This window comes from Eulemur rufifrons, chromosome 14 (assembly GCF_041146395.1).
Source record: "Eulemur rufifrons isolate Redbay chromosome 14, OSU_ERuf_1, whole genome shotgun sequence".
In the NCBI taxonomy this organism is placed as follows: Eukaryota; Metazoa; Chordata; class Mammalia; order Primates; family Lemuridae; genus Eulemur; species Eulemur rufifrons.
Genome location: NC_090996.1, coordinates 26,468,460 through 26,483,713, shown reverse-complemented (window position 1 = coordinate 26,483,713; position 15,254 = coordinate 26,468,460). Strand labels below are relative to the sequence as shown.

The 15,254-nt window shown below is 38.9% G+C and overlaps 1 protein-coding gene across 1 annotated transcript in view; it reads left to right on the top strand.

Moving 5' to 3' along the window:
• The window catches only part of MRTFB (myocardin related transcription factor B), a 173,618-nt gene that overhangs the window by 52,511 nt on the left and 105,853 nt on the right, over positions 1 to 15,254 (top strand). Inside the window, exon 4 of the mRNA XM_069486905.1 lies at positions 12,153 to 12,369. Coding sequence (XP_069343006.1) covers positions 12,216 to 12,369 — 154 coding nt within the window. The 5' untranslated portion in view covers positions 12,153 to 12,215. The remainder of the gene's footprint in view (positions 1 to 12,152; positions 12,370 to 15,254) is intronic.

Here is a 15,254-nt window from a genome sequence, read left to right as displayed (position 1 = left end):
GGAATAGTGATATCCACAGAAAGGTCTTTAGGGCAAAATTAGGGAAAGCCTAGATTAGATTTAGTGTCAAGCTGGGTAAATAGTCTTTGTTTTTCTTCTTTTCAGTTGTCATTCCCATTTTTTAAATTAGGAAACTGGGTCTTGGCTGGGTGAGGTGGCTCACACCTGTAATCCTAGCACTTTGGAAGGTGAGAATGGGAGAGTTGCTTGAGGCCAGGAGTTCAAGACCAGCCTGAGCAATATCGAGACTCCTCCTCCCCACCCCCCACCGCCCTGTGTCTGTACAAAAAATAGAAAAATTAGCTGGGTGTGGTGGCACGTGCCTGTAGTTCCAGTTGCTCAGGAGGCTGAGACAGGAGGATCACTTGAGCCCAGGAGTTGGAGGTTTCAGTGAGCTATGAATGTCACTGCACTTCAGCCTGGGCAACAGAGCAAGACCTTGTCTCCAATTAAAAAAAGGAAACTGGGTCTCTAAGAGGTTAAGTGATTTGGATTTGCCTGGCCTGGAGTCAAATAACTCTCTCTAGCCACATTGTTTTTGCAGAGCTCCTGCCTTGAGGGCCTGTGGTTTCTCTGGGTGGACATTCCTTATCTGCCCCTCACTACTCATCCTTTCCTTGGTGTTAATGATACCTTAACAACTGCCCAAATCTGGAAACCTCAACCACTCTCATTTCTTTTTTTTTTTAAAGAGACAAGGTCTTGAATTCCTGGCCTCTCAAGAATGTTGGGATTACAGGCATGATCAACCAGTGCCAGCCCACTCTCAATTCTTTAATCTCCTTTACCTTTCAAATGGGCTAGTCTTCAAACCTTCACATTTTGCCTCTTAAATAGTAAGTCATGCACTGCATAATGACGTTTCAGTCAATGAGGGACTGCATATATGATGGTGATCCCGTAAGATTGTAACACTGTATTTTTGCTACATGTTTCTACGTTTAGATACGTTTTTAGATGTGCAGATACTTATCATCATGTTATAGTTGCCTACAGTGTTCAGTATAGTAACAAATGCTGTGCAGCTTTGAAGCCTGGCTGCAACCGGCCTTACCATCTAGGTCTGTATAAATAGACTAAGATGTTCGCACAACAAAATGGTCTAACAGTGCACTTCTCAGACCATATCCTATCAGTAAGCCTGACTGTATTTGAATTTATTCCCTTTTGTGTATTTCCACTGTCTTAGTTCCTCAGCATTTTAGCATGAGACTTTATCAGTAACTGGTCTCCACTGTAATTATCTTTGTAAAGTATAAAGCTGATCACATCATGGTTTTTTACCGTCCACATTCCTTCACAGTTGTGCTTTACCACACCAACCTTGTCTTCTACCCCTCTGTTGTGCCCTCTCTACACTGGCCCGTCAGACCTTTTGCTGTTAGGCGATCTCTGTGCTGCTTTCCTTTTACTAATGAGAAAAACTCTGTGCCTGGCAAACTCCTACTCATCTTTGAAGACTTTCCTAACTTACCCAAATGCAGTTAGACATTTAATTCTTTAGGTTCCTATAGCACCTTATACCTACTTATAGTCTACTGTTTTTCAGATATACTGTAATAACTTGTTTCTGATCTCTCTTCCCACTCTCTGGGAAAATGGTTTATCTTCTCTATAAAGGGATTCCACCAGATCAGTGATTCCCAACACCCGCTACACATTAGAATCACTCTATTCTAGACCTATAGCAGAATCTCTGAAGATCCTCCTTCCCAACCGCACCCATCAGGGATTTTTTTTTTAAAACCTCCCCAAATGATTATCATATTGTGAGGAGAGTTGAGAAGCACTTGTACTTGACATTGGTTCTAAGATACCTTTCAGCGAAAATATTGTGATTCTATGAATTTATATAGTCTTTTAAAATATAAGAGATTCAAATAATAAACTAGGAATTAAATTAGAAAATAGGGGAATTAAAACATTTTTCATAATGAGTTAATAAAAATTTTATGTCCCAGGAGTGAAATAATATTTGTGTAGAAACAGAGTTTTAGAACTCTAGTTCTATTCTAATTGTTAAGATTGAACATGGACAGATTGGATGAAATGTTCTCTGTGATTCATTTTTTTCCCTGATTACAAAGTTGGGAGGTGAATTTTATTCATGTAAAAACACAGATTTGATAACGCATTCTTGATACCCTTAAGAAATTTCATTTAGAAGAGAATAATACAGAAATGGCAGTATATTATTGAGAAAATATTTTCATATATACAAGTTGATATGATCTTGTTCTTACACTAGTAAATAAATTTTGAACTTTAACATCAGTTATTTAACAAATTGCCATCAGGAACTTTAGGGGAAGAAAAGATACCAAAATAACCGAGGGTTGGCATCATTAATTTACCTAATCCAATGCCACAAAGTTCTGTTTCTCAGAAGTGCATTTGACCCCAGATTTTCAACTTGTTTGATTATAGACCTTAATAATAAATACTTTCTAATGTAGGGAATTGTTTTGTGTGTGTGCTTAAATGTCTTTGAACTTCTTGACCCAAGTTTGCTCTTTTGTTTGAATTTAGAAATCTATTTTTACTGGCTGTTATCCAGGTGTTTTCCAATGTTTGTATTAATAATTCAGGGGAGTTTAAAGGGAGAACAGCAGTTTTGCTATAGCTAAAACTTTTTTTGTTGAGGATATTTGGATAATCTACCTATTTGCATTTGACTGATTATATATTAAACTTCTGAAGTTTGATACTGATATCCTTTGAGCTCTTTTATTATTTAGGATTTCTTGTATATAGTAGTAATGATACATCATTTTATTTACTAGTATTTCGTGTAAATTAGTCATTACTGACAGTAAGGTCCAGTGGAAAAGGAATTGGCTTTGGACTTACACTGGGTTCAAAAGAAGTATTAGTACTGATTTGGGGACCACCTTAGCCCAATAACCTAGCATCTTTTAAAATATAAGATCATTATTATTGATGCTATCTTGACTCCATTCAGAAAAAAAAAAAAGATGGAAAAATGAAATTATAATACCTCTTAGTTTTTTCCTGTATTTTCCCCTCCTATCTCTGGTATAGTATTAATATCTGACAATGAAGTAGTTTGTTTTTTTGAGAGCAAAAGCTATATCCTAGGTTGATCTTACCAGTATTGTGCTGTGGTTTTATTTAGTGTTGGATAAATGTTGGATTTGTTTCATTTTGGAATGCATTTATTATTGGGATTTGTAAGGTATTAACTACTGATTCATTCTGTCAGTTCTAGATAAATTAATATTTTATCGCAGTTTGTCCAGTTAAAGCTAAATGATTGTTTTACTTTCAATAACTAAATTATGACCCAATGAAAAAATCTGTTGCCATTTCTTTAGCATCTTGATTAGTGACTACTGGACAGAGAGTGTTTTTTTAATCTTTGATGTTGAATTTAATTTTCAAAAGAAAATTATCAAGTAGTTAAGTAGACTGTAAGATGACAGCTTACAAAATTTCAGAATAAGTATAGTCTATACTGCCTCAAAAGTATTCATGAATATTAAGTTAAAAATTATTGAAAACTTACTCTTTTCCCTTTGCTACATTTTATAAAGATTTCCTTAGCTTATAATTTTCTTAATTTGAAGGGATGTGTGGGAGTTTAAGGTGAGCATAATGTCAAGGCATAATAGGTTGAAAAAAATTCTTCAACATGAAGAACAGATAATGCTGCATGAAAATATTTTAAAATCCATGCCTAAAGCATCTTCTAAATCATTAGCATTGATGGTCAGAGTTTGTATATCTTTGCCATTTATAAGGGCATTATGGTACTTGTATCTTAGAATTAATTTGGTGGGAACACATTTTATTTTGTATGGATAAATAATTTGAAATGAAAATTCATAGTTTTGAAAAAATCTAGGAGTCATATTTTAATATTCCTTAGTGAAATAAGTAATTTTACATGCAAATTCACCTACCTAGTACATCTTTTCCAAAGTCTATTTGATAGTAATATAATCATTATAGATTTCTTGGAATTCCTGTTTGCATGACCTATCTTTTTCTATCCATTTACTTCCACCCTATTTGTGTCTTCATATTTAAAGTATGTCACTTGTAAGCATACATTCTTAGATGTTTTAAAATCCATTCTATCTTTTCTTTAATTTCAAAATATTAAGGGGATATGAATGTTTTAGGTTATATGGATCATTTTTTGTCATGCTTGAGTCCTGGCTATAGGTGTGCCCGTCACCCAAATAGTGTTCATAGTACCCATTAGGTTGGTTTATTCCCTTCCCTTTTTCCCCCCTCCCCACGGTTGCTTTTCACTGAGTTTTACTTCCCTACGTGCACTTGTGTGCTCATTGGTTAGTTCCAACTTAATAGCGAGTACATGTGGTGTTTGATTTCTGTTCTTGTGATACTTCACTTAGGAGAATGGTCTCGGGTTCCATCCAGATTGTTGCAAAAGGTATTAATTCATCCTTTTTATGGCTGAATATTTTTGAAGAACCAACTTTTTGTTTCGTTAATCCTTTGTATTTTTGTTGTTGTTCTCCAGTTCAATTAGTTCTGCTCTGACCTTCGTTATTTACTCTGCTGGCTTTGGCTTTGGTTTGTTCTTCCTTTTCTAGTTCCTGGAAGTGTGACATTAGGTTATCAATTTGTGGTCTTTCTGTCTTTTTGATGTAGGCATTTAAGGCTATGAATTTTCCCCTGAGGAATGCTTTTGCTGTGTCCCAAAGATTTTGATAGCTTGTGTCCAGTTTGTCATTCAGCTTAAAGAATTTTTTTATTTCCATCTTAATTTCATTCTTGACCCAATAATCATTCAGCAGCAGGTTGTTTAATTTCAATGACTTCGTGTAGATTTGAGTGTTTCTCTTGGGATTGATTTCTAGTTTTATTCTGCTGTGGTCTGAGAAGATACATGGTTTGATTTTGAGTTTTTTGAATTTGTTGAGATGTGTTTTTGGCCTACGATATGATCAATCTTCGAGAATGTGCCACATGCTGCTGAGAAGAATGTGTATTCTGTAGTTTTTGGGTAGAATGTTCTGTAAATGTCTGTTAGGTTTGTTTGATTCAGAGTTTGGTTTAAATCCATTATTTCTTTATTTTCTGCTTAGATGATTTATCTAGCTCTGACAGTGGGGTGTTGAGGTCCCCAGTAATTACCGTGGTACTATTTATTTCTTTGCTTAGCTCTAGTAAGATTTGCTTTATGTATCTGGGAGCTCCTCTCTTGGGCACATATATGTTTAGGATTGTTATGTCTTCTTGTTGGATGGCTTCCTTTGCCATTGTATGAAGGCCCTCTTTGTTTGTTTGTTTGTTTGTTTTTTTACCTTTGTTGGCTTAAAGCAAATTTTATCTGAAATGTGAATGGCTACACCTGCTCTCCTTTGATTTCCATTTGCATGGAATATTTTTTTCCATCCTTTCACAATGAGTCTGTGTGCCTCCTTGTGGTTTAGATGTATTTCCTGGAGACAGCAGATACTTAGGTTGTATTTTTTCATCCATTCAGTTAGCCTGTGTCTTTTGAGAGGAGCATTCAGTCTGTTCACATTGATAGTATTGGTATCTGGGATGTTGGTCTGTTTGTCTGGTTGGATAGTCCCTTATTGCTTTGTTTTACCTCGTGTTCCATTGTTTTATAGGAGTTGTTAGTTTTGGGTTTGTTTTTTTTCCAGGTGAATTTATACTGGTAGGTATCCATTATGCTGATTTGTGTATAGTGCTATTCTGAGTATTTCGTGCAGAGCAGATCTGGTCATGAAAAATTCCCTCTGTGTTTGCTTGTCTGGAAAGGACTTAATTTCTCTGTCTACTGTGAAACTTAGATTTGCAGGATACAAAATTCTAGGCTGGCAGCTGTTCAGTTTAAGTCGATTGAAGATGGGACCCCAATCCCTTCTGGCTTGTAAGATTTCTGCTGAGAAGTCTGCAGTTAGCCTAAATGGGTTTTCCTTTGCAGTTTATATGATGCTTTTGTCTTGCTGCTTCTAGAATTTTCCTTCATTTTGACTTTGGCCAGGTTGATGACTTTCTTGGAGGTGACCTTTTTGCTATCAATCTTCCCGGTGTTTGATGTCCATCTTGTATCTGTAAGTTTGAGTTTCTGACGATGTCCGGGAAGTATTTCTTAATAATTTCCTCAAATAAGTTTTCCATGCTTTCAGCTCTTTCCCCTTCGCCCTCAGGGATATCTATACTTCGAATGTTAGTGTGCTTCATATAGTCCCATATCTCTCTCAGTGATTGCTCAGACTTTTTTATATTCTTCTCTGCCTTTTTGAATGACTGAGTTATCTCGAGAACCTGGTCTTCAAGCTCTGAGATTCTTTTTTTCTGGGGGGGCGGGAGGGGAGATAGTCTCACTCTCTTGCCTGGGCTAGAGTGCTGTGGCATCAGCCTAGCTCTCTAGCCCAGCAAGAGAGCAACCTCAAACTCCTGGGCTCAAGCGATCCTCCTGCCTCAGCCTCCCGGGTAGCTGGGACTACAGGCATGCACCACTATGCCTGGCTAATTTTTTCTATTTTTAGTTGTTTGGCTAATTTCTTTCTATTTTTAGTAGAGACGGGGTCTTGCTCTTGCTCAGGCTGGTCTCGAACTCCTGAGCTTAAGCGATCCTCTCACCTCAGCCTCCCATAGTGCTAGGATTACAGGCATGAGCCACCGCACCCGGCCTGAGATTCTTTCTTCTACTTGTGTTAGCCTGTTGTTGAAGCTGTAAACTGCATATTGAAATTCCCTGAATGACTCTTTCAGTTCTTTAAGTTCTATTATATCTTTTATTATGTTGTCTAGATCTCTAGTGACTTTTTTGATGATTTCCTGAAATTCTTTTTTTTTTTTTTTTTTTGGCTTTTTGTTGGTTTTCAACTTTCTCTTCAATTCCAATCATCTTACTTGCCATCCATATTCTGAATTCCATTTCTGTCCTTTTGGCAATTTCCTTGTGGGTGGAGTCCACTACTGTAGCTCCACTGTGTTCTCTTGGGGGTGTTGAACTGTTTTGTTTTTTCATGTTGGTTTCTTCTCATCTTGCATCTCTTCTCTTGGCTCTGGGCTAACAGGTATGCAGAGTATCTGTTCTCCTTTGCTGGGGATTCTCTTGAACCAAATCCAGGAGTGATGGCTGCTCAGGGATGGGGGGGTCCTGATGGACCTCAGGGAGATTCTGCCAGCCCAGCCATAGTGGTGGGGACTCAGCTGTTGGGTCTTGGGATCCAGGCACAACTCTAGAGTCTCAGGGATGGAGTCATGAGCCCAGTGGGGGCCCTGGAGCCACAGGGGCAGAACCTTGGACTTGGGCACAGCAAGAGCTTCAGAGATGGCTCTTGGGATTTCAGGGACAGAGCCACCCATATGGGGGGGTTGTTCCACCAGCATGGGGACTGCTGATGCCCAGTCACACGGCCAGGGGTTTCTCTCACGGCTCAGGTCCTTTGTAGGCAGGCTGAAGCTACTAGTTGACCATGTTGTCCCCCCACACCTAGGACCCACTGAGACAGTTGCCCAAGGCTTTCCATGTGGCACTGTGGCGTCTGAGGCTCCCCATCTGTTCAGCTTCCACGCCAGTGAGGAGGCATGCTCAGCTCTCAGTCACAGGGGAGCGTCTGTTCCCTCCCCAGCCCAGTGAGGGTGATGCTAAGGTTACTGCTGGATGGCCGGGTCCTGAGCGGACCTGGCTGTGTACACCAGAATGATCAGAATGTCATCAGTTGCAGAAGCCTGGTATTGGCAGGCACCAGATCTCTGCTGCATCTGCTTTCTGGTAGAAGGTCTCTGCACAGACTCTGAGCAGTCCAGAGGTCTGAAGTGGAAGAAGGAGACCCCTCAGAGATCGAGCTGAGCTGCCCATAACTTTTCTTTCTCTCCTAATAAACAGCCTGCTCGGTTTGCCTCTATCCTGCTATCTTCACTTCTTCCCAGAAGTGTGAATTATATTGGGTCCCCCAGCTTAATCTCCAAGATGGTGGGTGGTACTTGTGAGTAAGAATCAGCTATGCCATTTTTAATTGAGTCAGTAGATGCTGTGATGAGCTGTAGAGTTGTTCTCTCTGTCAGGATGTTCCTTTGTGCCCGTGGTAAGCTCTAGTCCCTCTGGCGGAGCATTTGAGTGCCCCAGGATTTGGGAGGGGCCCTGTAGCTCCCAGGGGGTTGCTTGATCTCCCCTGCAGCAGAGGAGGGTGGGGGAGTGAAACAGAGTGTGGTTAGGTTGTGCTAGCCTGGAAGGTTTGCAAAGCCTCAGCAGGGCTCAGAGGTTGCTTTCCCAGCCACTAGGGGGAGTTGCTGGGGGGACAGTCAGGACAGGCTCTCCCAGAGAGAGAGGGTGGTTCGTGGGGGAAGGGCCTATATGCTTGTTTGCTATGGTCCCTTGCTGGGATCTTCCCTACTGCAGGCCCCACCCTAATCCAGTGGCTCTGCTTTCCTCCAGGGAGAGGTGGGTGCTCTCCCAGATTACCAGAACCCCACACTATTCTCCTGTCAGTTCTGTCCATGTGGGCTCCCTCACCACCCAAGTCCAGCTCTCAAACCTCCCCCCAGCCTGCGTGTCTGACCCACTGGCATGGGTCTCCACGAAACGCTGGTGGGCAGGGAGCTCTCAGATTGGGCACCCTGGGTCTGCTACGGGTCCTCATGGAAAGAGGTGTGGGCCCCGCTCTCTGTGAAGGCCTCAGCCTGTAGCACACACCCACTGGGGAGAGGGAGCCACTGGCCAAATTCTCGACTCAAACTGCTTTCCTGGTTGCAGTGGATGGGAGAGGCAAGGGGAAGGAAAAGCGCCTGAATGGAAGGAAGCTGGCTGTCTGGCCTCTTGGGTCATTCTCCTTGCAGGCGAATCCTGCACAGAATGCCAAGCTCTGGGATCGTGCAAGTTCTCCCCACTGTTTCATGTTTGCTGCTATGTCTGGGCGCATGAGGGTGGGAAACCCTCCAAGAAACTCAGTAGCCCCCTGGTCACCAAAGGTGCACAGGAGGGAGAGAGGGATGCCCCCTTACCTCTTCATTGGGCTCGGAGCCTCTCTGGGTTTGATCCTCGCTGATACCCTCTTTCCTTTATCTTATTCCTTCTCTACTTAGCAGTTTTCCTCCCTGAGGTCCCCAGCAGGCTCCAGTACCTCTCTATATGATCACCTGAGCTGTGTCTCCTCTCCCCTATACTCCATTTGAAATCCTGTCTTCCCTCCAGGACGGTCCAGCAAGCTGTGTCTCTCTCTAGTTGGCCATCTTGCCCCCCCTCTAGCTTTTCTCAATCTCTGTCTTTTAATTGGAATGTTTAGTTCATTTACATTTAATGTAATTATTGATAAGGTTGGATTTAGGTCTATTATTTTACTTTTTGTTGTTGTTCATTTTGTCTTTTGTTTCTCTACTTTTCCTTCTTTTGGGTTAGTTAAGTATTTTTAGAATGCCATTTTAATGTCCCTACTGGTGATTTAGCTAAAACGTTTTTGCTTATCAGTGTACTTACAGTTAAAATTCTACTACTTTCTTATGGTGTATAGAAATGTAAAAATGTTGAATACATTTACCCCCCTCATCCTTTATACTATAGTTGTCAATATATTACATTTGCATATGTCATAAACCACATAACAGTGTGTGATAATTTTTGCTTTGAATGGTAATAGTGAAGAAATTAAGAGGAAAAACTAGTCTGTAGTTTTTATCTACATGTTTACTGTTTCTGATGCTTTTCATTTCTAAGATCTAAGTTTTCATCTGGTATCATTTCTCTTTAGCATGAATAAGTTTTTTAAGAATTTCTTATATAATGTGTTTGCTGGTGACAATTTTTCCTTCATTATTAAAGAGCATTTCCATCGCATATGGAATTCTGGTTGACAGTTGCAGAGACTCTAGATTCTGTTATGTTCCCTCTTAGAAGTGTTGTTTTATTTTCATATGCAGTTACCTTTGCTGCACACACTTCTGCAAACTCTGTCTTTCCAGGGTGGGCAGCCTCTGACATCTCAATTCAGTTCTTTTTGCGTTAGCTGGGCTTCATGGAGTCTCTGCCCTGTACCTGCATAGTTTAGAGATCAGCCAGAGACTTAGGGCAGAGTTTGTATATAAAATTTAGGGACTCCCCGTTTTTGACTCACTCCTCTTTGGGAACTAAGTAGAGTGTCAAGAAATATATCCGGCCGGGCGCGGTGGCTCACGCCTGTAATCCTAGCACTCTGGGAGGCCGAGGCGGGTGGATCGCTCAAGGTCAGGAGTTCAAGACCAGCCTGAGCAAGAGCGAGACCCCGTCTCTACTAAAAATAGAAAGAAATTATCTGGCCAACTAAAATATATATAGAAAAAATTAGCCGGGCATGGTGGTGCATGCCTGTAGTCCCAGCTACTTGGGAGGCTGAGGCGGTAGGATCGCTTAAGCCCAGGAGTTTGAGGTTGCTGTGAGCTAGGCTGATGCCACGGCACTCACTCTAGCCCGGGCAACAAAGGGAGACTCTGTCTCATAAAGAAAAAAAAAAAGAAATATATCCACATATGCATGGTCAGCTGACTTTCAACAAAGGTGCAAAGGCATTTTAGTAGAGAAAGATAATCTTTTCAACAGACGGTGCTGGAACAATCAGATATCCATATGCAAAAGGAAAAAGGACTTTAAAAAAACAAAGAACTTTGATTAGTATCTCACTGCATATACAAAATTGACTCAAAATGGATCATAAACTTAAATGAAAAGTAAAACATAAAACTATATCTAGAAGAAAACATAGGGATAATCTTTGTGACCTTCAGCTAATCAAAGATTTATTAGCTACAGTAACAAAAACGTCCATAAAGAAAAAATTGATAAATTGAACTTTATCAAATTAAAAACATCTACTCTTCACAAAACACTCTTAAGAACATAAAAAGATAAGCCGCAGTCTGGGATAAAATATTTGCAAGTTGCATATCTGATAAAGCACTTGTGTCCAGAATGTATCTTTAAAATTCTCTTAAAATTCAATAACAAGAAAATAAACCACCTAATTTTAAAAGTGAACAAAAGATTAGATCAGATACTTAGCCTGTGAAGTTACAGGGATGGCAAATCAAAAGATGCTCAACATCATTAGTTATTAGGGAAATGCAAATTAAAACCACAATAAAATATCACTAATTGCCCATTAAAATGACTAAAATAAAAAAGACTGACCATATGGAGTGTTGCTGAGGATGTGAAACAATTGGAATCCTCATACCCTGCTGGTAAGAATGCAATATGGTACGACGACTTTGGAAAACACTCTGTCAGTTTCTTAAAAATTTAAATGTACAGCAGCTGAATGATCCAGCCATTTCACTGCTAGGTATTTATTCAAGAGAAGTGAAAGCATATATCCATATACATACTTGTGCAGGAGTATTTTTATTTTTAATAGTCAAAAACTGGAAACAACCCACGTGTCCATCAGTAAGCGAATGGATGAACAGTGGTATGGGTGCTACTAAATAAGCAGGCGGCAGTTTTATCAAATGTGTTGCCACTGCATAACATGGACCCACCATCCTTTTAGATTCCTGTATCAGTTTTCTTGCCTTCTGCTGTTTAGCTCCTAAGCTAGTGTTGCATATTTAGAGTTTGTGTTGTGTCATTAGTATTTCTGTTGCTGATTTCTGTATGAGTCAGAATGGGCCGGGTTATGGTGTGGTAACAGACAGCCTCAAATCTCAGTGACTTAAAAATTTGTTTCTATGTCCATTGTGGGTTAGCTGAAAGTTCTGTTTTCTGTAGTTCTTCCTCTGAGACACAGGCTGATGTTTCGTTATCTGAAACATTTCTGGTTGCTGTGAATGTTGACTAATTCAAAATGACTTGATACGTAAGAGTTAAAATGAACTTTCAAACCAGACTACTTTATTTTCATCAGCATTAGTTGACTTCATTTTATCATGCATTAAAATCTTTAAATAATGGCACCACTGACTATAACTTTCTTTAGTCCACTGTATAAAAATTGACACAAAGTATCTTTCAACTTCAGTTTACCTTTTAAGTGCTTTCTTAGGTGAGAAGTATATTATTCCTGTGTGTTGGACAAGGAATCTGAGGTCCAGAGAGGGTAAATGAATTGCCAACAGCCACACAACAGTAAAACTAGACTAGAACCCAGGGTTCTCATTTTAATACTTCTGTGCAAATTGGAGAAAAATAAATGTACCATTTATTTACAGATTCTTTATTTTGGCAGTGTCTTCAGCAGGCTACGTTTAAGAGGTGTCTCGTACTCCCTGTTACCAGTGGCTGGAACACAATGGATCACACAGGGGCGATAGACACCGAGGATGAATTGGGACCTTTAGCCCATCTTGCTCCAAGTCCTCAAAGTGAAGCTGTGGCTCACGAATTCCAGGAACTTTCCTTGCAGTCCAGTCAGCACTTACCCCCTCTGAACGAAAGGAAGAATGGTGAGTTCTTCAGCATGTACAGTGGGAACTTTGATTTAAAGGTTTACCCTCTTTGTGAGCCCAGTGTATTCCTCTTGGGTTAGTAATCTTTTTGAGCAGTCTGCATGGAGGAGAACCGCACAGAGGTACTGGGTGGTTTTGAGTAACAGGCAGAATTTCACTTTCCATCCAATTCTTTCATTGTTTTCTCAGTAGGTACCTTTAGTAGCAATATTACCCTCGAAAATTTTTAGATTCAGCCATTTTAGCACAAGCAGAAGATTCCACGCTGGAATGGCATTGGAAAGTAGCTTCCTGTGCCAGGGAGATAGATTGGTAGCCACGATGACATTCTCCTCCCACTTTCTCCATCTCCTGCGCATTGCACCTTCATTTCAGAAGTGACAGAATTTAAGCTATCTCAGTGATCACTAAGAAGACAAGAACTTCTTATCTGAGTATTTTTCATGTTAATGGATGTAGGATATGACCATATTCTCAGTCTTTGGCTGGCTCATCCTTGCATACGAAATATTTTCTATTCATTCATTATCTGTGCAGGAAGTTTTCATTGGTCACAGGCATCCCAGAGTCGCCAGAAAACACAACACCATCAGTTTTTTAGCATAGATGAATACAGATAGATGATATATACTTAATTTTAATACTTTAACAAATACAAAGTAATGTTAAAATTTACAAATACCCTAAGCATATGTATTAAAATGGCAGAATTAAGAATTTTAACTGGAATTACTGCAGTTTCCACAGTTCTGATGAGTCTTACATTCACAAATATATATTTTTTAAGTTTTGAAAGCCAGAAAAAATAAAACCATTTCCCTACAGAATCCTTCCTTAATGTACCTTGTTATTTCTCTTCTGGGTTCTGAGTGTTTTCTAGTCCTTCTCATTATTGGCCTTATCTTATTTAGGAAAATGGATAAAAGATGTCCGTATACCACTCTCCTTAGTCCTTTAATACATAGCTTTGGTGTGTACTTGTTCTCCCTTCAAATTTGATATGTTTTGCTTTGTATCTGAATCCTGTTGTTAGGTACAACCCTTGACTGTTTGGTTGGTTTAAAGCAATATCATAGCTAAGGTGCTGTCAAAGCCTTTAGGAAGCTGCGGGTGACTGACGGTGATGGCTGTCAAACTTTCCATCAGTGAGGAGCCTAGCTTTACCTTAGTGGCTGAGAAAATATAACCACATTTACTGAAACTTGACTAAATGTGATCAGATTTATGCATTTAAATCTGACCAGTTTAATGTCCAAATTATTACTCTAAAAGAAAATAAGAGTTGAATTGGTATAAAATCAGAATATACAGTTGCTCACAAGAAATGGTCATCTGTAGCAGAGGAAGGAAGTGTGTGGAGGAAAGTTGATACTTTATGGTCGTTTTCTTGATACAGCTTAGCACATTCTCTTACAGAAGTTAATATATATGCCTGAATGTAAGTGTAAGCCCAAATGGAGGGAAGTCTCCCCTTATAAACTTTTAGGGGGTAGATGAAATGGTAACAATTTTAATTTATTAATTTAGTTACATTTTATGAAGCAATACAATAATACAGAAGGTTTACTTTGCGTACCCTCATTGTTCATAAAACCATCCTGCTCAAACGCTATACATGAATCATTGTGGTCAGTGTTTTTATGATCAATAGGACCCCCGTGTATCATCTAGCAGTAATCTCCTGGATATATCTTCATTTGTGTCTCTCTTGTTTGCATTACAACAGTTTTTTAATATGTGCATAATCTAACTGAAAATTTCATGTCTAAATCACAAGTACCATTCACAAAACAGTGGAACTGTTTTTTTTTAAACGTTGTTTTATAGTTATATATTCATAATCGCTACAACATAATCACTTACATTTGATTTGTCATTGGTTGTAATATTTTATGGGGGTCTAGTTTCTATTTTAGAATTCAGCCTTTTTTTTTTTTCCTTTTTAGCAGATAATGCATCCACATAGTTTAAAGTGTTAACAGGTACATAGTGAAAAGTAGGCTACCCTCCCAGTCTTGTCCCTTACCTGCCCAGTTACGAGTTACTTTCCCAGAATTAACTACTATTAGTGGTGTCCTTTCTGAGAGAATAATGTTTGGCCACTTTTTTAAAAGCACTTTTTAAAAGGCTTCTTTGTCGCAATATCCAACACTTTCAATTTTAAGGTTATAACTGGGAATAATTAGTGTATTGATTTTTTTCTCTTTTTTTCCTGATTCTCATTAATATATTTCTATAAGCCTAGAAACAGCTTTGAATGAAGTTGATTTTTAAGCCAATGTGCTTAAAAAGAGTACTTTTTTATTCAATATTGAGTAAATGAAGGAACATCTCATAATATGAGATACTGTGTAAAGACTCAGCTATGAGATAATTCCCTCTTTTCTAGTAAGTGACTTCAGGAAGTTAGAAACCTTACCTTGTATTCAGGCATATTCTCTAATTTCAGGTTTATGATTTATTAGCCTAATTTGCATACATGTTCCAAGGCATAAAAGGAAACCTTGTACAACTATCGGAAATCTAGGTTTTTGGGGAGATGTTGGTCAAAGGATATAAAATTTCAGTAAGGAAGAATAAGTTCTAGAGATCTATTGTACACATAGCAACTGTAGTTAATAACAATATATTGTATTCTTGAAAATTGCTAAGAGATTAGATTTTAAGTGTTCTCACTACAAAAAAAAATAAGTATGTGAATAATGCATGTTAACTATTTCCCATTCCACAGTATACACATATTTCAAAACATGTTGTACATGATTAATATATATAATTTTTGCAATTTAAAAAACAAAAATGTTAAATTAAAAAAGGAATCTAGGTTTTTGACAATTATGTGAGCAGAGTATATTCACATCAAATAATACATAGATGAAAGG